At 44.9% G+C, this 24,078-nt stretch overlaps 2 protein-coding genes and 1 pseudogene across 5 annotated transcripts; 2 read left to right on the forward strand and 1 right to left on the reverse strand.

The window, feature by feature from the left end:
• Positions 1–5,995: 5,995 nt before the first annotated feature.
• LOC133925178 (tubby-like F-box protein 3) lies at positions 5,996–9,527 on the forward strand. 4 transcript variants are annotated; one of them, XM_062371046.1, is made up of 6 exons: positions 5,996–6,283; positions 7,110–7,180; positions 7,262–7,678; positions 7,808–7,901; positions 8,298–8,430; positions 8,518–9,527. In XM_062371046.1, exons 3-6 carry the CDS (start codon positions 7,313–7,315, stop codon positions 9,278–9,280), a joined length of 1,356 nt encoding a protein of 451 aa, XP_062227030.1. In that variant the 5' UTR covers positions 5,996–6,283; positions 7,110–7,180; positions 7,262–7,312; the 3' UTR covers positions 9,281–9,527. The 4 variants fall into 4 exon arrangements, with proteins under 4 accessions (XP_062227030.1, XP_062227023.1, XP_062227040.1 ...); XM_062371039.1 differs by having other exon boundaries at positions 7,110–7,175; XM_062371056.1 differs by lacking the exon at positions 5,996–6,283 and adding an exon at positions 6,321–6,512 and having other exon boundaries at positions 7,110–7,175.
• A 2,408-nt stretch (positions 9,528–11,935) lies between these two features.
• LOC133925201 (uncharacterized) lies at positions 11,936–16,052 on the forward strand (annotated as a pseudogene).
• A 127-nt stretch (positions 16,053–16,179) lies between these two features.
• Positions 16,180–19,904, reverse strand: LOC133925194 (bZIP transcription factor 12-like). The gene is made up of 4 exons (XM_062371079.1): positions 18,921–19,904; positions 18,756–18,827; positions 18,017–18,046; positions 16,180–16,789 (listed from the first exon to the last, which is right to left on the reverse strand). The coding sequence occupies exons 1-4, from the start codon at positions 19,509–19,511 to the stop codon at positions 16,709–16,711; spliced, it is 774 nt and encodes a 257-aa protein (XP_062227063.1). The 5' UTR covers positions 19,512–19,904; the 3' UTR covers positions 16,180–16,708.
• Positions 19,905–24,078: the final 4,174 nt, after the last annotated feature.

Raw genomic sequence — 24,078 nt, forward strand, 5'->3', positions numbered from 1 at the left:
TGGTGGCTGAGGGAGACGACACAGGGAGGGAGGGTGTGGGCGCGGCTATGAACGGCAAATCGCCGGGGTTAGGATGTCTTGCCCTCCCCCGTTCCAGGTGACAATGTCCTCTGCTTCATCATTCTCCTGTGCTTCATCGATGATGGGGGCTAGGGTTTGGAGTGCGGGTACTGTGGACAATGTGGTGTGGCGAGGAAGGATGTGGGAGTGAGCGGGGAGGAGGGCGTGGGGCCCATCTGTCGGATGAAAAGAGATGGAGGGGTGACAGGATGTTCTATCTGGTGCTGGAACCACTACATATTTTTTAAGTAGTATAGATTCTATACTCCTATCGTCTGTTAGAAGAGTGACCGGTTGATGTGGCATGCCAACGGACGATAGTGAAAGTGCATCTAGGCCCTCTAAGTGGGTTTTGGCTTATTGGTGACAAAACGATTAAGGATCTAATATATTTATCTAAGTCATGAACAAGTCTTAGTCTAAATTGAGAAGACATATGATGATTGACGCCCTTCGAAAAGAAAAGAGAAGCAACGAGGAGTACTCAATAGGATTTAAATTTTTCTATTTTTGAAATTGAGTCTAGGATAGCCGCTTTATTAAGAGGGTTGCATTTGATTGCTTGTTTAGTATCTCAATGCTCAAGATATCCTTTAGTATCAATAAGTTGAGAGACACACTCACCTACGGACACCAGGATGTTAGACAGAAATTCACTGAGTCCGGAGTCTCCGGTGTTCACCAGATACTCCGGTACTCAGTATTTAGACCGGAGTCTCCGAGACAGACTCCGGCAGAAGGTGCTCGATTCCGAATTTCTTTTTACCCGGTGTTCATCGGATACTCCGGTGATTGATGAGTTTTAAGGCTGGAGTCTCCGAGGGAGACTTCGCCAGAAGTCGCTCGGTTAGGCATTTATTTTTGTTAAAAAAGACCGGAGTCTCCGGTGTTCACGGATACTCCGGTAGGAGAAAATATTTGTACCGGAGTCTCCGAGGGAGACCCCGGCAAGGGTGGCTCGGTTAATATTTATTCTTTTGTTAAAAAGTACCGGAGTCTCTGGTGTTCACCAGATACTCCGGTACCTGGAGAAGCCGGAGGGTCCGGCAAGTCTTCGGACTTTGCCTGAGTGGTAGCACTGTTAGGATCGGAGACTCCGGTAACTTAATAGAATCGTAATGGCTAGTTCTGACACAGTTCTGTGACCGTTCTGATGCCGTTTTGGAATTGAGACTGGATACTCCGGTGTTCACCGGATACTCCGGGTTAGGTCTATCAGAACAGTAACGACTAGCTTTTGAGAGAGGGCTATATATACTTCCACATCCCATAGCGTTAAATGCTTGCTGTTGCTGCTGAACTCTACACTCCTAGAGCATTTCAAAAGCATTCAAAGTCCCTCCAACCATCTTTAGTGCTTAGTTTTGCGCAAATTTAGTGAGTTTGGGTTTGGAGTGAGATTAAGGCACTTGAGCATTGAGTTCTTCATCAAGCACTTCTTTGTGAGTTCTTCATCAAGCACTTCTTTCTCTTAGAGCCTTGTGCTTCTATACGGCAAGGCGTCGCCCGTAGAGCAACCAATCTTTGTAGAGTGCCACGGGAAGTTTGTAATCGACTTCAAATTTAGTAAGAAAATTCTAACTTGATCTTTGTAGTCGCTAGAAGAGGATAGGGTTGGAAAAGACCCGGCTCTTTATGAGCTCCTCAGCGGAGACGTAAGCACTTCTTTGTGAGGTGGCTGAACTCCGGGATAATTCCTTGTGTTCTCATTTGTGCTATTTACTTAATTGTGTAGCTTTGAGAATTTTTCATATAATTAGTCCTAGTGATTATTTTACTAGTATTTATTATTGTTTAAGCTTTGTGATATCTAGTAGACTTAGTATCACCTTTAGATTCTAGCTGTTCGCTTCGTTTTCAGCTACGCTCGCTCGAGAATTTCCACAAGCACAAATTCCGCTTTTTATGGGTCCAAAGATTCTTAAGCAAAATAATCGTTATTCTTAGTTATTTTCGAAATCCTGTATAGACCGGAGACTCTGGACTAGACCGGATACTCCGAACTGACTGGAGTATCCGACCTTTACCGGAGTATCCGGCATCTTTTAATCCGCTGTTTAATTTTAATTTTTCAGAAAAGCATATTCACCCCCCTTTAAGCACTTTCAGATAGGTAGCCTGTTGCCCTTCGAATGAGCGCTGACAGCACCTATCGCCCGCTGAAAGGGCAATATAAGTATAGAATTACAAATTTTTAAAACAAACACATATATTTACAAGTTTAATGAAAAAATATAAACAATTCCAAAAGGGGTGCTCGGCCATGGGCTTGTTTTCCATGGGCGTTGAGGTCTGCATCAAGTTTTGTAAGCGGGTTCAAGCGCCATTGCCAGCTAAATGCAATGCTATCCTCCATAGGGCACAAGCTTCTTCGTGTTCTTCAGCTAAAAAGGAAGATACGAGTGTCATCGACGAAAGTGATAAAACACATTAAGCATATGCAAACGGAATTTTCATCTAGCATTTCATGTTTTCATGTATGTAGCCACGAGTTACTAATATAAATCAGCCGGTCTTTCTGCAAAAGCACATTCCTCTTTGGCTCTTGTTCTCCAAAAGAGCACTACCTACATGTCAGCAAGGTCTAATGAAATGATTTCAGAAAAAAAAGGCAAGGTCTGATGAAAGGCGTCACAAGAGCTCTCGATATTGGAACAGATGGTTGATAGCCATAGAGCGACGATCAGTATCCAGATTTCACCCTCTTGTCCTTCTCTCTGTAACGCGTCTCTTTTGTAGTTTTCCTCATAGATTCTAACACATCAGATTTGAACTACCGCTTTCGTTGATGTTCCACTGACACTTTTTTAAGCACATGGAACATGGTGACCTCCATCTGATGATCCTCGACGTTTACATCCACACACCTTTTATATGAGAAAGCAATGTCCTGATGGGGAAAAAAATAATCTCTGGACGGTGAAAGTTGTCAGCCCAATCACGTAGTTGCTGTAACTGATAAATATGTGTACACCACTCTTGACATTTTATTCATCTGTGTCTTGTATATGGCTTGTTCTTCCCCAAAAGTCTAAAGCTTTATTGATCTCAGAGAGAAAGAGAGAGATGTCTAGGCATTATCATGTCGCCCATGTTACTGTTTGAACGTTTACCACTCACTGGTGTTCATGTACCATGCTTTCTTTTCTTTTTTCTCTTTTTTTTTTATGCTGCCGTTGAATGAAAGAAGCATTGGTTGCATCAACAGACCTTTTTTTTTCTTCTTTTTGTGACGCAAACGTATCGCTGAAAAGGAGAAAAGCCGTGTAAGAATACAGCAGGATGAAACCAAAACATCTTTTGCTCTGACAACCTGCAACCACAAACAGCAAGATTGGACGAGACGAGACCCGAGCAGAAGGCCTGGCTGCAGCAGCCCAAACCGCCCATGTCTTTCAGGTCAAGAAAACCATTTGCAGATAGAATCGGGAATAGAGATCGGATGGTAAAATAGCTAATGATTTTCGTTTTGTTTTCCATCCGATTATGCGTGGACTGGTATGCAGCAGTACTATCTTATCCTTTTCTCATGCGTGATTCATGCATCGGCTGGGTTTAGTTATGCAGACGCAAGCAGCCGGAATTGTTTACATGTAGTGGTTGAAATGATAATGCCGATGATTTCAGCCTCGCTGCTTGTCACAGCCTTTATACATCTATTGACAAATGCACGTACAAGACGGCGCCATTATTCCATGAGTCAGAAAAAAAAAACAGATTGAGATCTAGTACAATACTAACCTTACATTATCAATCGATTCTAATTACTGATAGAAACTTGTCATCAATGCTCTACCATATGCCGCCCCTTGTTTTGCCTAGCGCATCAAGAAATTGCACGTTTGGATCTTGTCGCTGTCTCGATGCTTGCACTTGTCTCAACAGCGTGAGAGAGCCAAATTCGCTCTCCGATACTGGCAAAGCTAGCCTTGTCGAGTGAGCCGAACGGACGAACACATCCATAATTTAAAGCTGTTGTCTTCCTTTGCAGCTAGCAGCCTAATCGATTTAACGATATAGAAAAAGAAAGTATCCTGGGCACCTCGATAAACACCCTACTGAACTCTTAATTATCATACATGACATTATCCGTTTCTTTGAAATTCGCAAGAATTTGGGCTAGCTCAAGTAGAGCAGAAGTAAGGCTAACGGAACAAGCGCAAAACTCCTACGAATTCAGAGAAGCGCTGTCCGGCCACACGGTGGCGCTTGGAAGATCCATTGGCCGCGGCTGGCGTCAGCCGCCGCCGCGCTGCCGCACGCTTGACGCGCCCCCAATTGGTCACTGCCACCTGCGGTGACGTCCCGATCGTTGGAACCTTCTTGACTGGCCAGCCACGAGCTCCCTCACGCGCGCGGTGAAGACGACAGCAGACGGGACCGTGCCTGCCCCCACCGAACAGACGGCGAGGGACCGTGAAGCCTGCGTGACCGGTGAGAGAAACCGAACCCAACTGAACAACCACCCTACGGCGTAGCGTCTCTGCAGCTCCGGTACCTTCCTGTCGCGGCCGGCTGCAAGGTTGCGAAACGAGAATATCATCACGGTCTCGTTCACTGGCAGGAAAGTGAAAAGCTCACAGCTGAGCTCGCTTCTCTCGAAGGCTTCTTTTTTCCACTGCGCTCTGCCTCTTTTTCGCTGCGTTTTTCAGAGCCTTTGCTGGCCTGTACACGGCAGGAATTCCCCGTGTCCTTGTGTCTCCGGATAAAACGCGCGTGCGCATCCTACGCGTTTCCAGAGTGAAGCGGTGGTAGTGACCACTCGGAAAACAGCAGCTCGCACATCTCCACTGTGGACAGAGTTGCTGTTTCAGAGTCAACAGAGGCAACTTCTACAGTGATTCGCAAGTGTCAACCAAACACTAGGAAACTGCTCGATAAAGTTTGGTTGATGCGACGCTCACAGAGGAAGCATGCTGACACTGTACTTATTTTTCTCACAACTTTAAGCGTACGTTTAAGTGCCATTCCTTCAAATTCTTTTCAGACTCACCTAGAATGTACTGTGCATTTTTTTTAGCTCCTGTGATGTGATACCCGAGAGTACTTTGCTCAAAGCACCATTGAGTGAGTGTGATGATAGAACAATCAATTGCCAAGGATTTCCCTCGGATTAAGTGAGCAGGCTACCTTATCATGTCATCATATGGTTTGACCGGTTGACAGCGGGTTCTACACGTAGCACAAGAAGTTACCGTACTAGTACCATTGAGTTTCATAACAAAAGTCTTCCAAAAAAAAAGTTCCAATTAAACTATGATGAGTGGACTTCTACCCCAAAACAATTATATTACCGACTGACCATAAGGCGGTCGTCCAAAACACATGAATTATACTAAAGCTCTGTACCAAAATAAATTTTTCAGCAAGAACAGATGCTCCTCAAAATTTGAAAGTGACTATCAGAAGTTGATCAAGGCCTCAAGGGTACCCAAATCCTGGTATCTCTGTTCGTTCAACTGTGCACGGTGCACGGACGCATCCCACCTGGCACCGGCCCACCCACCCCAACACGAGACCACCACCCCGCCAGGTCCACCACCGTGGCCGTGTGGGGCGCGCGGGACGGCATAGTAGTAAAATGATGTCCAACGGATTTTCTTCGTGATCTAAGATTTTTTATTATTTTTTCTTTTATTTTTACAATTTTTTTTAAAGAAAAGCGGTTAGAGATAAAAAAAATAAAAAAATAAGAACTGAAAAATTCTCTTTTTCTTTTACAAATCCTTTTGAAGATAAGTTATTAGAGATAAAGAAAAATAAAAGAAATGAGAACCTGAAAGAAACTAACAAAACGAAGAGAAAATGGTTGAAAATGTTTTTTTTTAAAAAAACAAGAGCAGTGCACGCCCCGCTTTCCATGGCGTGAGCGCCGGGGCAAGGCAAGTAGCCCGCTCGCAACCCAACCCGACGCCGTTACAGACGCCCCCACGACGGAACGGAAAGGTGCGGTCAACACACCGAACCCGACCCCGACCCCAACACCGCAGGGCGGATAAACAAACCGAGCAACCCCGCTGCCTTTCCTCACCATTCCTCTTCCCCCGTCTCCCCCTTCCTCTCCTCTCCTCGCCTCCTCCTCCTCCCCGTCTGCTCCGCGCGTGCTGCCCGAGGTGGCCAGGATGAACAGTCCGAGGGACGCTCCGAGCTCGTGGCGGGAACTCTGATCCGCGGCCCGTGTGTTTCGGGTGGAGTGGCGACGTGCTCTCCGGCTTGGCGGAATGTGAGTTCCTGTTTGGCCAGCGGGGTGTTGTGGTTTCGGTTTGGTTCTGATCTTTGTAGGTTTGGGGGAGAGGGGAGGGTTGTCTGACCAGTTAGTGTGTGTGTGACAAGTAGGGGTGCGGTGGAAGCGGCGTCTCTGTGTGCGTTCTTGGCCAGATCGGTAGATCATACGCGCTGATTCGCTGGATACAGTGTTGTCCAGGGCAGATTTCGGAGAGGAATCTGAGCTTGTAGGAATTTTTCTTCACAACTCGTCCTTCTGTTTGCTTTGCCGGTTACATTGGGTGGTTGACGAGAGAAACCTTTCGATTTGTACGTTTTTTCATTACATGTTTCGCGTTTAAAGTACTAGCAACTTGCCTAGGTTAGTAAGGAAAAATTTCCTGTAAAGTAAAAGAAAAGAGAAAAGTGGATCCTTTTAATTTGTTGGTTAGTATCGTTGGTTCCGTCTATCCAACCGAGATTTTCTTGGCGAAATAAACTCACGACAGTGATATATATTGTTCCGGTGCTACGTTTAATAGAAGCTTCCATGGGATGATGGGAGTTAGGAAGTTACATGTGCCTATGTTTAAACTAATGCCCAGATATTTCTTGGGTTTAAAGTGGTGCTCCGTACCTAATTATGTGGGTTATGTAGTCAAACGTCTCTTCTTGCATCCTGAGCATTGATGGATTTGGAATCCACTTTGGTTTCTAGTTGGGCCTACGCGGTTGTTATGCTGTCTAGGTTGAATTAACCTGTTATTGTGATGATGTGATCATGTGTCAATCAAATCCATCCATGTTAAATTTTCTTTTCTCATTAAATCTTTTGGTTTTTGCAGGGACAGCTTGTAGCGGCCATTGCTTTTGCATATACACTTACTATTGCTGTTATCATTTCAGAGGAGGTACTGTAAGTTACTTGTTAATTGTTCATCTCCTATCAGGTGGAATTGCTAAAACGTAGTAACCCTTGTTTGTTTTCTATTGGCAGGCCAGTCTCTAGGGTTTTGTGTGCCTTATTATCTGGCACTGACTACCATAGATGTCATTTCGTAGCATAGTCCGTGATGTTAGGGATGGCTTTGGCAGCTTGTCGAGGCGGAGCTTTGAGGTGACCCTCGCAAGCATTTATGGCATCACTGGGCACCACAAAGGGAAGGCCCAAAGCTCACTGCACGAGCTCGATGACTCACCATCCATAATCCCAGAAAGCCACTGGGCGAGCCTACCTCCTGAACTTATCCGTGATGTCATACGGAGGCTGGAAGCTGATGAGAGTACCTGGCCATCCCGGAAGCATGTCGTTTGCTTTGCAGCTGTTTGTAGGACATGGAGGGAAATGTGTAAAGAGATTGTGTTGAGCCCAGAGTTTTGTGGGAAGCTCACCTTCCCTGTATCTCTAAAGCAGGTAAAAGGAAAAACAATCCTCTTCCGTCAGTTAAAGTAATCTTGAACTGAATGCTGTTGAGAATTAGCTCCAAACCTTGAGCAGCAGATATCTTTCTTGTGCTTGATACATTACTTGTTTCTTTGACAGCCTGGTCCTCGAGATGGAAATACAATGATTCAATGCTTTATAAAGAGGAATAAATCAAAATCCACCTATCATTTGTACCTGTGCCTTAGCAATGGTATGTCATGTGCTTTGCACACTTTCAAATTTCAATATTAATGCTCATAAGTTGTAACCTTTTTTTGGAGCATACAAAATTATTGTCCCACTGATATGATCCACCTATCATTTGTACCTGTGCCTTAGCAATGGTATGTCATGCGCTTTGCACACTTTCAAATTTCAATATCAATGCTCATAAGTTGTTACCTTTTTTTGGAGCATACAAAATTATTGTCCCACTGATATGTCTCTTGTTTGAGTGCTTAAATTCACTGTTATATCTCGCATCCTGTAAACCTCTTCAGTTCTGAAATTGCTTAGTGCTTTTAGTCTTGCCTTCATGATCAAATGGATGGTTTATCTGGTTCCACATGATCAAATTTGTTGAATTACATATTTTTTCTGTGCACAGTTGTTACTGCAGAAAATGGGAAATTCCTCTTATCAGCTAAAAGACATCGCAAGACCACATGCACGGAGTACACTATCTCAATGGATGCTGACAACATCTCAAGATCAAGCAGAACATACATTGGAAAATTGAGGTAATTGTTATGTTTATGAAAGCTAAACTCTTCGCATTTTTGTTTGTTTGACATTATAGCACCAAGCCTAGCTTTGTGATTTTTCAGGTCGAACTTCCTTGGCACAAAATTTATAATTTATGATACACAATCCCCTTATAACGGGGCTGTAGTTCCTCCTGTTGGAAGGACCAGCAGGAGGTTTAACTCCACGAAAGTCTCTCCAAAGTTGCCTTCTGTTAGTTACAGCATCGCTCAGGTGAGTTATGAGCTAAATGTCCTTGGCACAAGAGGTCCAAGGCGGATGCGTTGCATCATGCACTCCATTCCTGCCTCGTCAGTGGAGCCTGGTGGCATAGTGCCTGGCCAGCCTGAGCAAATTGTGCCTCGGGCTCTGGAGGACTCATTTCGCAGCACCGGTTCCTTCTCGCAGTCATTCCGTAGCACCACCTCATTCTCCAAGTCCATCATGGACCCATCCATGGATTTCAATAGTGCTCGCTTCTCGGACATTGCTGGTGGGAGATTGGATCGCGATGAGGATGGTGAAGTTAAGGAGAGACCACTGGTGCTTCGCAATAAGCCTCCGAGGTGGCATGAGCAGCTACAGTGCTGGTGCCTCAACTTCCGTGGTCGTGTGACAATTGCCTCAGTGAAGAATTTCCAGCTGATTGCTGCGACGAGCCCGCCACCTGGTGGCGCTCCAACTCCTTCGCAGCCTGCTCCATCATCAGATCCTGACAAGGTCATTCTTCAGTTTGGAAAAGTGGCAAGGGATATGTTCACAATGGACTATCGTTATCCTCTCTCGGCTTTCCAGGCATTCGCTATTTGTTTGAGCAGCTTTGATACAAAGTTGGCCTGTGAATAAATGGAGGGAAAAAAAGAAGGTAAAAGAGAACACATTGCTGGCATTAGGTCCCTAGTACATCTTTGCATTTTACTGTCGTGTTATCTTGGTTGTAATTGTGCTTGCCGTAGCCTTGCACTGGACATATATGGATGCATGTATTGTTGGCCCCTCTCTTCCGTGATTACAAGTTCCCTTTGGACTTGCCCGATCTGTAATACACATGCAGTGGCAATGCCGCATGATAAGAAAGTTCCCATTCGTGATTGATCCTGCATGATTTCAGAAACATAGTAGGAAAGAAAGCTTGGTGGGCATTATTGCTTGTCTCTGGATTGGTTAGATCCATGCTTCTAAGCAGAGACAGTCGTCCTGCCTTGAGAATTGAGCGAGAGCTTTGAGGCTGTCTCACTTCAAAAAGGATCGCCGAGTGCCAAACTATTCATGCTTTTATCAGTGGTTACGAGCACGCCTGTGCGCCTATAATCATTGCATTACCCACTGGCGTATCCCTCCCAATGTTGCACATTAGATTCAGACATACAGTAGTAGTTGTGTCTGAAACGGGAGCATCATCTCACATGTGCCTACCTACATTTTCATCCCCTGCGATCCTGTATAAAGCCGAGTTCCCTCGGCGTGCCCCCGTCTTTAGTTTTGAGTTCTTTCGGAGGGAAGACGCCTTGTACAGCTAGCTAGGTGGAGGGAGGAAAGGAAAGAACAGAGCGAAAGCGAAAGAGCACCTGGATCCATGAGTGCGACACGGCGAGAATAGTATTTGTTCCGAGCTGGAGTGCACAACGCGAGATCCACACACTCACCTATTCGCCTCCTCCTTTCTTCCGAGCCCGAGAAATAATTATATCGTTGTCTGCTAGCTCGTAGTGCTCCACGACTCCACGAGTGAGAGGGACGCTACCAGCCACGGCATGGCGTCTCACTTCTCACGTTTGGCATCACGTCCCGTCAGCGCGCTATGAGTGACATCCCCATGGCGACAGTGTACGAGCGGCCACTCACTTTCACTTGTCCGCAACGGCCGTCGCAGTCGGGGCGCTCGTTCGTGATCCGTTCAGAAAATTAGCCAGCGCGTATTAACTCAAGCAACGGGCTTTAGGCTTGTGCATCACGTGTGCGATTTTTTTTATCAGAAATGCTTGCTTACTTCCGTCCGGAATGATAGGACGTTTTGCTGGACTGGCTCATATACTTGAACTTAAAAATATAATCTATTTAAGTTAATTTTTTATTCTCGTATCTACAATATTTCATACGTTCAAATTTAATATTCCAGATAATATAAAAATTTATTGCTATAGTTATTTTTATATGTTGCATTACAGAAACTCTTGCGTACAGATTCAAACCTAAAAAATTATCTATTCAAGTTAATTATTATATTTTCGCATCTTCAATATTTCAGACATTCAAATTTAATATTTTAGACGTTATGAAAATTTGTTGCCATAGTTATTTTCGTATGTTGCATCCTAAAATCTCTTGTGTATGAATTTGGACAAAAAAAAATTATTCATTCGAGTTAATTCTTATATTTTCGTATCTTCAATGTTTCAGTCGTTCAAATTTAATGCTTTAGACGTTATAAAAATTTGTTACATAAGTTCTTCGAGAATATTTCACACATCGTCCGACGATATTAACTCAAATGGATAATTTTTTGGTGTCCGCTAATTACTTTTTTGTTGTATGTATTTCGATGTTGCAAAAGTTGATTTTTGATGTTGCAGAAGTTTTTTTTTACAATGTTTAAAAAACCGTTCGACGCTGCGTCCGAATTGGATATCCGGACGCTAGCAGCCCTGATTTTTTATCGCAGATGTGGAGTGGTAAGCCTTCGTCCGTGTGAGATGTGGACGGTGGAGTAGGATAAGGATCGACGAGGCAACTTCGTACTGGTATGGACACTGGTTATCTCTTATGTTATCTTTTTTATCTGATATTTATATATCCATTAATTCTCTTATCTACTCCCTCTGATTGTAAATGTAGGTCATTTTAGCCTCCTCAATTATTCCCTAAATATAAGTCATTATCGAACTTCTATGCAATTTTTTCTCTTTTGTTCCTTTTTTACCCTTATTTAATAAATGTTATCATTCTCACACATGAATGAGTTATCTTTTCCAATACAGAATAAATAAAGAGCAACAAAGTCATTTGATCTACTTTCTTAATCTCTGTGTATAAGTCTAAAATGACCTACATTTGCAATCGGAGATAGTATTTTATATATTTTTTATATATTTTATTAATATAACTAAACGATGATACATACGTGAAATTTTTCTTCCTATTTGGACAAACCGGCCAGGCCGGCAATGCAAGATGTGCTAGCATGCAGCAGAATATATAGCCGGCAAGGCAGGGGGGATTAGCGGAGGCTTTTTTAGGCTGGAGTGGATAGCGCGTCTGGTAGATTGGCTCGGTGTAGTTCCGCTTGTGCTCGTTTAATGTCGAAAGCGACAGGAAGATTTCAAGATGTTGTACTGTATATATGGTGGTCGTGGGGTTTCTGGAGTCAGGCTCTGATCGGCTGATCCGCTGCAGCTGGTATTATAACGAACAGAAAGTGCATGCGACCAGCGCCATCGAGTCATGAGTGGATGGCACAGATTGACCAGTGAAATTCTAACACGAAGGTCAGATTCGTACGTAGCCTTTCTTTTGGCAGCGGTTGATTCGTGCATCGGGCTCTCTCTCTCTACTTATCTCGCTCCTACAGGACCACGATGTCCCAAAACCGCTTCGGGCTGGAGTGTCATTGAACGAGTGGAACTAGACAACACGCTTTGAGGGTGTTGAATTACAGTCAAATGGCCTGATTTGCACCCGGACCGGACACATGATTTTTTTTCTTCTCTTTTAGCCAAAATAGAGTGCTTGCAGTGTAAAGTTTAAACGACCAGCGTCGAGACGAAACGGTCACGGAGCTCGCTGTTTCACCGGAGCTGCTGCTGCTGCTGTCCGCCTGCACACGCGCGGCGGGCGTCAAACTCGCACCACTCGCCGTCCCCCTCCAATCCAACAGCCACCACCGCGCGTCCCACCTCCACCCTTGAGAAGGGGGCCAAAAAAAGATGCGGCCGACGATGCTGGTGGCGCGGTCGCGCGGAGCCTGCGGAAGGCGTCCGTCCCGCCGACTCTGCTCTCCGACCCCTCGCCCGGCAGCATCCGACGCCGTCCACGTACGTATGCACGCACCGTCCCTTCCTACTTCGCAAGCTCACCACGGGCACCTCCTAAACCCTAAACCCCTCAGCTCCAGTTCTTATGCTTACAATTTGTCTCTTCTCGTCGGCTTCACTGCTTCTTAGGTTAATGGCTCCTCCTGCTCCGCTTACCTCGCCTCCGGCTGCCGCGTCTACAAGATCGAGGTTCGCCGCATGACCGCATCTCTTATGGTTCCTAACTTCATTTCTGTTCGTAGAGCCGTGCTGTATTGTAGCCCTGTTTCCTTGTGAAGAGAGTAGATTGGACAATAATTGGCTGGAGTATTCAGGGGCTGTTTCTGTAATCCTATAACCCGGTCAGTGTTGCGCTAGCTGTTAGGCTCAATGCATTTGGCTTTGAAATTGTTGTGTGATTTCTTAGTTGCTGGTTTCTTGTTGATTGGTGATTACAGTGGAAAATAGAGAGGTATATTAGCGGCGAACGAGAGGATGTAGCCCCTTTCATTATTTATAACATGATGTGGTTCTCAAATTGATTTGATGTGGTTCTCAAATTGAAAGGAGAGCCTTTTGATTCCTGATAATGCACATGTATAATCCTCATAGTTTTCAGGTGCTGCTGCTCCTCTCTGTTTTTTTTACGCTTATTGAAAAAGCCATTATCTGTGAGAGGTCATAAGCTCATCGGTTATGGATCGCTGCCCACATCGTTCCGAGATTCAGAGTGTAGCTCTCGCAGAGGGTGAAGGTGCAATCTTCAGCATTTTATGATTACATGGTGCAGAATCTTATTTCCCTAGTTAAAATTATAAAACGCTGTAGTTGTGCTACTCATTTGGCAACTGGCACAATATGGGTCAAAATAGCTATCAAATCCTATTTTGAATATGTTGATATCTTATTTTCCTTTTGAGCTGATATCCAGCGTTATCTGCTGAAGTTAAAGCTTATAGATATTAGAGAGCATGCATGACCATACAATATATTTCTAGCTGTAGGAAATGTTATTAGAACTGCGCCTGCTTCAATATATTGTGTGACCATTGGAACTTCAAATTTTCACCAAACATCGCCTTCCATATTTAAAAATTTCTAATAGATAAACTGTGGGTTGCTGGATCATCAATGAGACTTGGCTATTTGGCTGGTTTCAATATTTTATGTTTTCTTGGCATTCCAGGTGATAACTGCTTGATTCTGGGGACATTTGATTTGCATGGTCACCTTATTGTATCTCGTTTGGACATCGTGGCTGATGGTAACTTTACTATCTTGTCTTCAACATGATGTGAATAGAATCGAGAAGACGAAAACCAGCCCACATGATTGTGCTTTCTCTTCTGCCAACAAGAGAACCTGCTATGTAGGAATCTATTACCCATTTTAGCTTCTTTTTTCCAATTTGGTCATGGTAGATACACAATATACTCTAAATCAAAGCATTCCAGCTTTAACAGAAGAAGTTTCATGGTATCCTTTCACCATTGTTTGGAAGTCAAACCAATTAATTTCGTTTCTAAGATGCTCATATTCTCAAATGGTAATGTGAATTATTTTTTGTCAAACAAGTTTGTGTTAGTTTCGATTAGAAGGAAGTGCAACATGTCTTTACTAAACTTGTTCAGACATCGACAGGGCCTCCTATTCAGTACCACCTCGCGAATGTGGTGTTGGGGAAGAAAGTTGGGCTGGGATATCTTTAGCCCAATGCACCAATCCATGGTATATTTGCAGTTATCGATTACCTATATAGTTAAAGTTGCTCTTGTTGTCTTGTTGGAAACTCGATGTATACATTTCCTATTGATTTTTAATGTGGTTTAGTTGATATTCATTTCAGGTAGCTGTTGCTCGTCAGTTGTGCAAGAGCATTGATATTTATGATCAGGACATTCATGTTCGCAGTTTTACGCACGTAAGTTTCGTCATACCAGGATTTTTTCCTTCGTGACAATTTATGTTCTCTAACTGGCTTTGTTGCTAACAAAAGTCAGATTGCTCCAAGAAATGTTATGCTTCAGATAAATAAATCTTAAACACGTCATGGCTCTAGCTTTCTCACTCATCAACGCTCTTATACGATGTTTGCCTGTACAATCTTTATATTTGAAGGAGGCTGTCGTGGTTTCAACTTTCAACACATACAGTCATGAACTCCTCCATCAGCATCCATTCATGTCATGATTGTAGCCTATAATTTTGATTACTTAGTGTGTAAAACTGCAACTGCAGGTTGTGGTATCCATCTTCATTTAGCTTTGTTCCATGCTCGCCGCAAGGGAATGAAAGTAGTTCTCTGTTGGCAATTGCTGAAGGTTCTCAGGTTAGACTCCAACCCAACCCCTGTTAATGTGTTTTTGTCTGTAGCCTTTTCTCATGATAATTAGTTGCAGCTGAGCATCTGGGACTTAAGAATGAATAACAATGGGGGATGTGTACACCGCATTTCTGGATCCATTGGAAATATTATATACTCGGTCTATAGTTCTTCAGGACCGATTGCTATTGGTGGAACTGATTGTACTGTGACCATCTATGATCCTCGCAGGTTGGTTTGATCGTTTGCTTTTTAATTTCAAGGATCTGATGACTGACTGCATAAAAGAACACTTTCTGTCTGTACTTGTGATCCCAGAACATTTTTATTCATTTTCCTTATAGTTCCCAGTACAGAGAACGGAAAGAAAGACTGTAATAGTGCTTTCACCAATTGGCTGGATCGATCTGAGTTTGATTGATCAATTTGGTTTCCGTCTTGTATGTAGGTGGTCGGCTTTGTCAAGATGGGTGGGCTGCTCCAAGTATGAGGTTTGATTTAGTCCCTTCTGATGTTACTTTCTGTAGCTGTCGTAAAGATGTTGGAAACATATTACTGAAAGAATAATCAAAATGGGAAATGGGAATAAGATGTTTCATGCGGTAAGAATAACATGGAGAAATTTTCAGCTACTTTATTTGCTCTCATTACGCAGATTACAGGCCTTTTGTTCTCATCAGTTGATCAATCTTTCATTTACGTACAAGGTGTTGATTATGAGGTATGCATCTGACTTGTTTCCTTTGGACCTTGATCTCATACAGCTTGAGCTATTTAGTTACTAGTCTGGATTTTAGTTGAATTCGGCACATGCAAGAAATTCTTATGCTACATTAGTATGTCTATATATAATGTAGGCTGACCTATAAACTGCAGATTACTTGTGGACTTTGGAAGGAAAATAAGCGAGCATGCTCATTTCTAGGGGATTCCAACTGGTTGTGTTTTTCGAAGGTACTCCCGTCTCCCAGGCCCCAACCTTAAGTCAACGAACACTGTAGGATTCTCAGCGGCACCCATGCGCGTAAAACGCACGTAAGGTCACTCTTGCAGCAAGGTAATACATTATTTTCTGACGACCATGTTGCTTTCGAACCGCTGCAGTGTGCCAACACTGATGTGGTAGCAGGGTGCGAGTCCGGAAGTATCTTCATCGCTGATATTAGGCAGCTGTAGAATCAACATTCTCTCGATAATCGGGTGGTGAACGTACAACATCTTCTCATCTGACGTCCTGGAGCTATAGCCATCAAGGCATTACATGTGTTTTTTTTTTCCCATTTAAGATTGTAACTGCTTCATAGAAAGCACTCGTTTGGTGAAGTATGAACATGGTCTGACTTCAGCCCCGATAATCCGTGAACATTAACAAGAGAAGTAGCATGTAAAACTGTTTATCGAGTGTTGTAGTCTTGGAAAACATGGCAAACCATGCTACAAATAGATGGGATAATCTTGTCCAGGTCAAACTCATACAATGCGATTTTTTGGTCTACATACAAGTACACAACAGAAACTAAAAACGGCTGTTTTGAAAGTTACATTGGATTCTACTACCAACTCTTGAATCATTGTGGGCTTATGGCACCAAACAGGGAACAAGCAACATTGTATGATGCTCCAATTTACTTTCGGGTGATCCTGCTAATTGGAGTACTATTCTTTCTTGCTAAACCTACCGGCCACGGTTTCAAGAAAATATAGAAAATAGAATCAGGCAGAACAGACTCCGCGGGCCAAATAGGAATAACAGGCTTTCTTGCTCATGACCACTCTCCCTCCTGCATAATATGATTTCATTACTGTGCCGGCTAACTGCCCATGCTATTTCTGCTAAGGTACTAGCACCAAGTTGCCGCAGATAAATAGAAAATTGACATACAGAAGGACCAAATGCTATGTTATAACTGTACGGGGATGTCAACTGAGCTTGGCTCAATTCTACCACTCCACCGAGTTCGTTCTTCTAAGATCTCGTGATAGCTTTTTCCTCACAATGACTGGCGTCACTCGTTCCATGAGCTGCATAAGACAAATGGATTTCTTTAGAGAAATATATAAAACGGCAAAAAAAAAAAAAAAGCACAAGTCAGTAACTGCAGTCTCCAACAGAAGCCACTAAGCCAACTATACTTCGTAACTCCAAATGGTGGCGAATCAATTATACGTCTTTGGTATTTGGCAATTTACATGAACCATGTTGAGATCGTCTTCCTAACTCCTAGTGATAGTGACAAAACTACAAATTATTGACATGTATACAACCTCAACTTGACAAATGGTGCTGCAGGGAAAAGTACTATTAAGGATTGCAGGCTCCAGCCTTTTTAATAACACAGGTCTATGCAATTCACCATCTTGAGAAGCAAATGGCTCCAAGCCAATTGAAGAAAGTGACAGATGAAATAGACAATCGCACACTTTGTCATGTGTTACCCTAACGCAATTGAAAGTTGTCAACATCACATTTATCTTTTTGCCAAACCACTTTGACCGGCTGGTAAGGAGCCTTAAGCATGTTAGTGGGAAGATGCTTGCGTTAAGCATGAACAGTATTTGTTACCCACGTTGAGGTCCTTATGTACTGTTCTGACAAGACTAGTTTTTAGTATTTACAAAACATGACTACATGAGTACAAAACTGAAATGAAAATATGCCTTCTGCTTTCTAAAGTGATGGCAGTTCCAGAGGTACACTTGAAGTACTCCCTCCGGTCATAAATACTTGTCGCTTTTGATTTTTCACGGTCTTCGACGTGCAATTATGACAATTATTTTCTATTAGAATATAGTTATAATATCTAATAAAAATATAATATTATGAAAGCATTTTTAAAGACAAATCTACACATGATTTTTTTGTTTCCAAACTAAATATTTTGGAAGCTATTGACGGTCAAAATTTTAATAGTTTGATCATATCTTAGTCAAAGCGACAAGTATTTATAACCGGAGGGAGTAATACACTCAAGCATTGACTGAACATGTCTAAAATGAGGCCACTGTATTAGATGGGAAGGACAGCTGCTAACCAAACGAAGGGCGGTAAACACAATATATGTGTCATTATGAATTCGGTGATACACAATATATCAACTATTGTGTGTGGGGGCTGCTTTTAAACATTAACATACCAAATTTGAATATCCTTTGAATTTTGTGTCATATGTAGTAATAGACAAATATATATTGTACTTTGAAAACATATTATTGTAATTCAATCGGATTACAATGCATCATAAAAAATACCTCTTTAAGCTGTTTCCGGTGTCGCTCCTCCTGAAATACATCAATAGCACAAGCTTACCATAATGGAATGGGTAACGAAAATGAAAGATATTTGCATAAAAATGGACAATTGGACATTCAAGCTCTAGCCACTTAAGTCACCTTAATTAATTAGTGCAAAATCATGGTTTCATGCATCATCCAGGTCATGCATTGCAGGGAAATGAAAACTGAATTAGGATAGATAACCAGAGAAAGAACACAAGGCGAGCATAGTGAAGAGAACTTTTAAAAAATTCAACCCAGCTAGATTACGAGTAAACAGAATGCAATGCCTATATGCATTGAGACTTATGTGTGGTTTGCATAATTTTTCCAAGATAATCGTATATAAGAACTTCTTTTGCTACTGTGATATATGATGACAAAAATCGTCCCCTCAGAATTATTTTAGAAGTCCTTTTAAGGTTACTGAAAACAATTTTCGCTGCGGGACACTGTTATTTACTTATTTTGCCTACACTGGCAAAAAAATGCCCTACAGTGTAACACCATTATGCATTTTAGCTCCAAGGCCCAATGCCGAATGCCATTCCAATGGCAAAACGTTCATCAGCGCAAACGTTCGCCATTCTACGGAACCATTTCGTAACTATAATTGAACTCATCTCGTAATGGGTACTCAAAATTCCTAAAAACGAAGGTTCCCATATCCAACTCTGACAGTCAGACCAATGAAGATATCGGAGCTGAGCATTACCTGTTCTCTCAACAGCTCGGCATTCTCCTCCTCCAGCTGCGTGACTAGCGATTCAAGCTCCGCGATATAAGCCTTCAGCAACCAATGAAAGAAAATCAAATTTCCCACTCGAATTCGGAAAATACGAAGCTTAATTTTGTACAGATGCAACATCTGTGCACCCACCTGCTTCCTCTCCCGTGACCTGGCTGCAGACTCACGGTTTTTGATCATTCGCTTTTGCCGCTGCATCAAAGCGCGATCCACTGGATCCATCAGCTGCCTCTTCCTACCCCTCCCGCGGCCGTTGCCACCCACTCCCCCTGCCCCGCTCAGGAACCCCATCGCCACCTGCCCCTCCGCCGGCGCAGAGGGGCCCGAAACCCTAACCTCGTCCTCCTTCACCGCCAGGAAGTCCTCCAGTGTCATCTCCGGGCCGTCGCATCCTCCACCGCCAGCGGCGACAACAGCCGGAGCTGCGGGGGCCACCGACCCCATACTGCCACCTCCACCAGTGATCTCCTTCCACACCTCCTCCGCCGTCCGTCGCGTGGCGATCTCCGGCGCGGGCGCCGGCGACATCGGCCGGTCGCTGCCGGACGCGGTCGCCGGGGTGGGCATGTCGCTGTAGATGCCGCGGAGGAGCTCCTCGACGTTCATGGACCCCAGCCCGCTGCCCCCGCCGCCGCCGGGCTTGCTGGCGGCCTGCGCGAAGCGCGCGAGATCCGAGGCCGTGTGCGACGGCGAGGTCGACGCCATCACCCTCGACGACGCCATGCGCTTGCCGCCGCGCCTTTCTCGTGTCCCGTATTACTCTCTCTCTCTCTCTCTCTCTCTGAGCTCTCGGAGGCTTCGGGAAGGAAGGTGCGGTCGTTGGTTGGTTGGGAACTCGGAATGCGGGCGAGGGGGGAGGGCTCGAAACGTGGGGTGGCGCTGGTGTCGTGCCGTGTGCTCTCGGCTTGGCTCGCCCCGCTAGCGAGCAAGGGGGGAGGGAGTCAGAGGTTGGTGGAGTGATTACGGAAGTATGATCGGCGAGTGACCCATGATTAGTGCGTTCGCGACGGGACGGGAGTTTATAGCAGCGGTCACTCACGAGTGCGGTTCACGATTGGGGCAGCGCCTGGGCTTTTGGCTCAGCGTCCGACTCGATCGCATCGGCCGCCGGCCGGCAGCCCGGGCCGTCAGGATTGTTTATCTGATTGGTGCCGTGTCAGAGTAAGTGGCAAGGAGATAAGGCGGGGATCTCCTGCGGGCTCGTCGAGGTGAACCGTGGTCATGGCTGGTGCTTGTAGCCTAGCGCGGTGATTTGGTGATAGTGCGTCGTGACTCGCCGGCACACGAGATCCTGCTTCGTAGCGGACGAGTTTACAGGGGTGTGCTGTCATGTCATGCCGAGTCCACGCCTGGACGGCTGCTAGAAGCATCTCCGCGCGGCACGGGCTTTTGATCCTTTTCTTGCGGGCGCAAGCGATCACTCGGCGGCCAGACACAGGCGGCCTTTTTCGTCACCCGTCTGCTGGCAAGCGGCAGCAGCTATCCAGTATCCCCCTCGAAAGAGGTGCGAGAAGGGAAGTATCGGCGACAACAACTCGTCCAAACTGAAGTGAGAGCTACTCCAACCGAACATTCATCTAGATTGTTCTATCCTTCTAACAGCACATTCATACTTTATACTATATATATATATTATTTCTCCCATTTTTAATAGTATTATATAACTAATTATATATATACAACCACAATGCTGCTATTCTGCCTATGCGCAGTGTATGTGCAACATGTGCACAAGTACAGAATAAAAAACTCATCTAGCACTAGATGACCTAGCATGTATAGATGAATTGCAACATGCAGTATAAAGTAATTGCAACTACAGATAGAGCGGTTACAACTATTAGTTGCAATCACAGATAGAGTGGTTACAACTATATGTATGTTGTAACTAGATTGTCTACCATGTTGTAAGTGTAGTATTCATTATATTGTAACTGTTTTTAGTTGCATGATGTAATTAATTTAACTTAATTTTTTCATGTTGCAACTGTACTGCTTGACTATGTTGCAACTGTAGTGTTCAAAATGTTGTAACTAAAAAGTTTACCATGTTGTAACTAAAGTGGCTACCATCACCAGAGAACACTGTAGTTCACCATGTTGTGACTGCAATGTTCACTATTTTGTAACTGCGATATTCACCATATTATAACTATATGGATGTAACTACTTTATAATTCTAAAACTTCATCAAAATATAGTCTTAATGGATCTTATTTTGTTAAGTACATTTTTTTCAACTATACATCAAACGGATCGAGAATCGGATTTGTGGTTCTAGAGATATTGCATTTTAACGATTCGAATCAACAAAAGATTCTCCGCATGCAACGCTCTGACGGGTGGATGATGGGTGACGTGGCACAAGCTGGTTGGTTGGCTCATGTTGTTTGGTGCATGTTGGAGGTCGAGATGTAACTCAGAGTTGTAACTGGTCTATGTAACAAGTTGTAACTCGCAATTATTCGGATTGTAACTGGCGGTTGCGAGATGTGCGCAGCACGAATGGTAGCTGCGTATAGACGTAGAATATCCTCGTCATATGTCCTTTCCCGGCTCTCTCTATGTCCTCTCACACATATCTTTACCTCCTCTCCAATATCGCAATGAGACGTCACAACATCGTCAGGTAAATTCTCATGGATTCATCGTTGACCTCATCCGATGATGATGAACTCATTGTTGCTACATCATTCCAAGTGCACGATGAAGATCAGAGCTTGAATTCTCAATGCCATGGCGGTTTTGTGCCAGGATATCGAGTAATTCATCGCGGTAAAGAAGCCGCACATGCGAGACTATACGGAGACTACTTTTCAGATGCTCCCACGTACGGGCTATCTTTAAGTGCAGATTTGTAATTAGTGAATATATGTTTGTTCGTCTTTATTTTTTATCCTTCGTCTCATTTTATTATTATTTCTGCGCAGATTTAGAATGACTCGTTCTCTGTTTTTTCATATTATGCAAACTGTAGTAGATCATAATAGCTATTTCATGCAAAAAATAAAATGTGATGGGGTTCTTAGGTTATCTCATTTGTAGAAGATAACTGTTGTATTTTGAATGCTAGCTTCGGAGTACCAGTAGATGCTACGAATAAATTTATTCGGATTGGAAAAAATATCGCTATAGAGAGTTTTAAAAAATTTGTACAAGCTATTGTGGAAGTCTTTGAAGATGAGTACCTGAGATCTCCAAATAATATTGTTACTGTTATGTTACTTGAAATGTGAGAGGCAAGAGGTTTTCATGGTATGCTAGGGAGCATAGATGGCATATATTGGAAGTGAAAAAATTGCCCTGCAGCATGACAAGGAATGTATACCGACTATGTGTATGAGCCTACAATTATTCTAGAAGCTATTGCTTCACAAAATCTTTGAATTTGACACGCTTTCTTTGGTTTACCAGGGTCTTGTAAGGACCAGTCCAAACAATATTCTAATTAATTATTAAATCAATTATTTACTTAATCACAACTTCGATGATTAATTAGAATACCGCTCAGGTAGTGTCGGAGAGTGAACTCCTGTCGCAGGGATCCCGAGAGACCCCTTTTTAGAGATTCGGCCGGGGGGATGATCCTGGAAAAGCTTGTGTGGGAAATAAGCGGGAACGGAAATAAATGCGATGGCTAGTGGGAGACGATCACCCTAATGCAAGGAAAAGTGGGTACGCCGGGTTTTAGACAGGTTCGGGCCGCACGGAGGCGTAACACCCTACTCCTGTATGAGCGCTATATTTATCCTTGAAGGGAATTCTTCAAGGAGGTATCTGGTTCTAAGGGGAGAACTGTTTACAAAGAGCTTGAGGCTCTTATGTTCTAGCTTAACTTGAGCTGGTTCGAGTGTCTGTCGATCTATCTTTGGCCTGGTTCGCCGGAGATTATTGGTTGTCTGGTCTCTTGGTCGTCTTGTGGTCGGGGGCTGTTGCTCTCTCCTCTTTTTTAGTGTTCTCCATCCTTTCCTTTTATAGGCGCGTCGACCTCAACATATCCTGAATGGGAAAGGGGGGACGCGAATGCCAAGGTGCCACGGAGAAAGGCGCAATCATTTCGTCTTGGCGAAGTGACAGGGGCGGTGGAGAAATGCGGCGCGCATCCGACCACCCGTCACTGTGGAAGTCCTCGGGCGCCATAAAGGGGGCCCACCGGGCAGCCTCAGAGGTGCCCAGTGCGCCCACCCTATCTTGGTCTTCTGCCAGGGCAGGGTGGCAGGCGGAGCGCTTCGATTCTGGCAACGTTATCCCGAGGCACCTGGATGAAACGGGACGGGACCCGTGCATTTAATGGACCCACGCCCCCCTGCCAGTGCATGGCGGGGTCTGACACTGGGGCGTGGGCAGCTGAGAATGTCAGGATGTCAGACCGCGCGTGCCTATTAAATGCGGCATTGGGCCTTTGACTGGATGACACCCTGACGACGGAACCCTTCGGGTCGTTGAATGATCTTGCGCGAACCTTCGGGGAACCGAGTCCTCGGGGGCTACCACGTGCAGCCCCGAGCACTCTCTCCCGAGCACTTGAGTGAGACCTTCGGGGAACCGAGTCCTCGGAGGCTGCCACGTGCAGCCCCGAGCACTCTCTCCCGAGCACTTCGGTGGGACCTTCGGGGCACCGAGTCCTCGGGGGCTGCCACGTGCAGTCCCGAGCACTCTCTCCCGAGCACTTCGGTGGGACCTTCGGGGCACCGAGTCCTCGGGGGCTGCCACGTGCAGCCCCGAGCACTCTCTCCCGAGCACTTCGGTGGGACCTTCGGGGCACCGAGTCCTCGGGGGCTGCCACGTGCAGCCCCGAGCACTCTCTCCCGAGCACTTCGGTGGGACCTTCGGGGCACCGAGTCCTCGGGGGCTGCCACGTGCAGCCCCGAGCACTCTCTCCCGAGCACTTCGGTGGTTTCCTTCTTGGTATTTGGGCTCTGCGGATCATCGGGGAACTAGGGTGCTCGGGAACCAGAGGCGGCGGCCCCGAGCACCTTCTCCCGGGGCTTAGCCTCTTCTTACCTTGCAGGGTGGTGACATGTGGTGGATGGCCGGCCTGGCCTCGGGACTTAGGGACCCCTGGTTCTGAATACACCGACAGTAGCCCCCGGGCCCGTTGGTAGCCGATGGGACGGAGACTGCGAATGGGCCCTTCGTTGCGACCGAGGCCAATGCTGGCGCGGACGCCATGTGGCAAGCTTTCGAGAGGTGGCCCTTGCGGACCTAGACCTCAAGTACGTTCCAATGGGAAAATGAGTGGACGCGTGTCCACACAACTTCCGAAGGGTATGATAACCATACGGGCGGC

Source organism: Phragmites australis, chromosome 1 (genome assembly GCF_958298935.1).
Source record: "Phragmites australis chromosome 1, lpPhrAust1.1, whole genome shotgun sequence".
Classification (NCBI taxonomy): Eukaryota; Viridiplantae; Streptophyta; class Magnoliopsida; order Poales; family Poaceae; genus Phragmites; species Phragmites australis.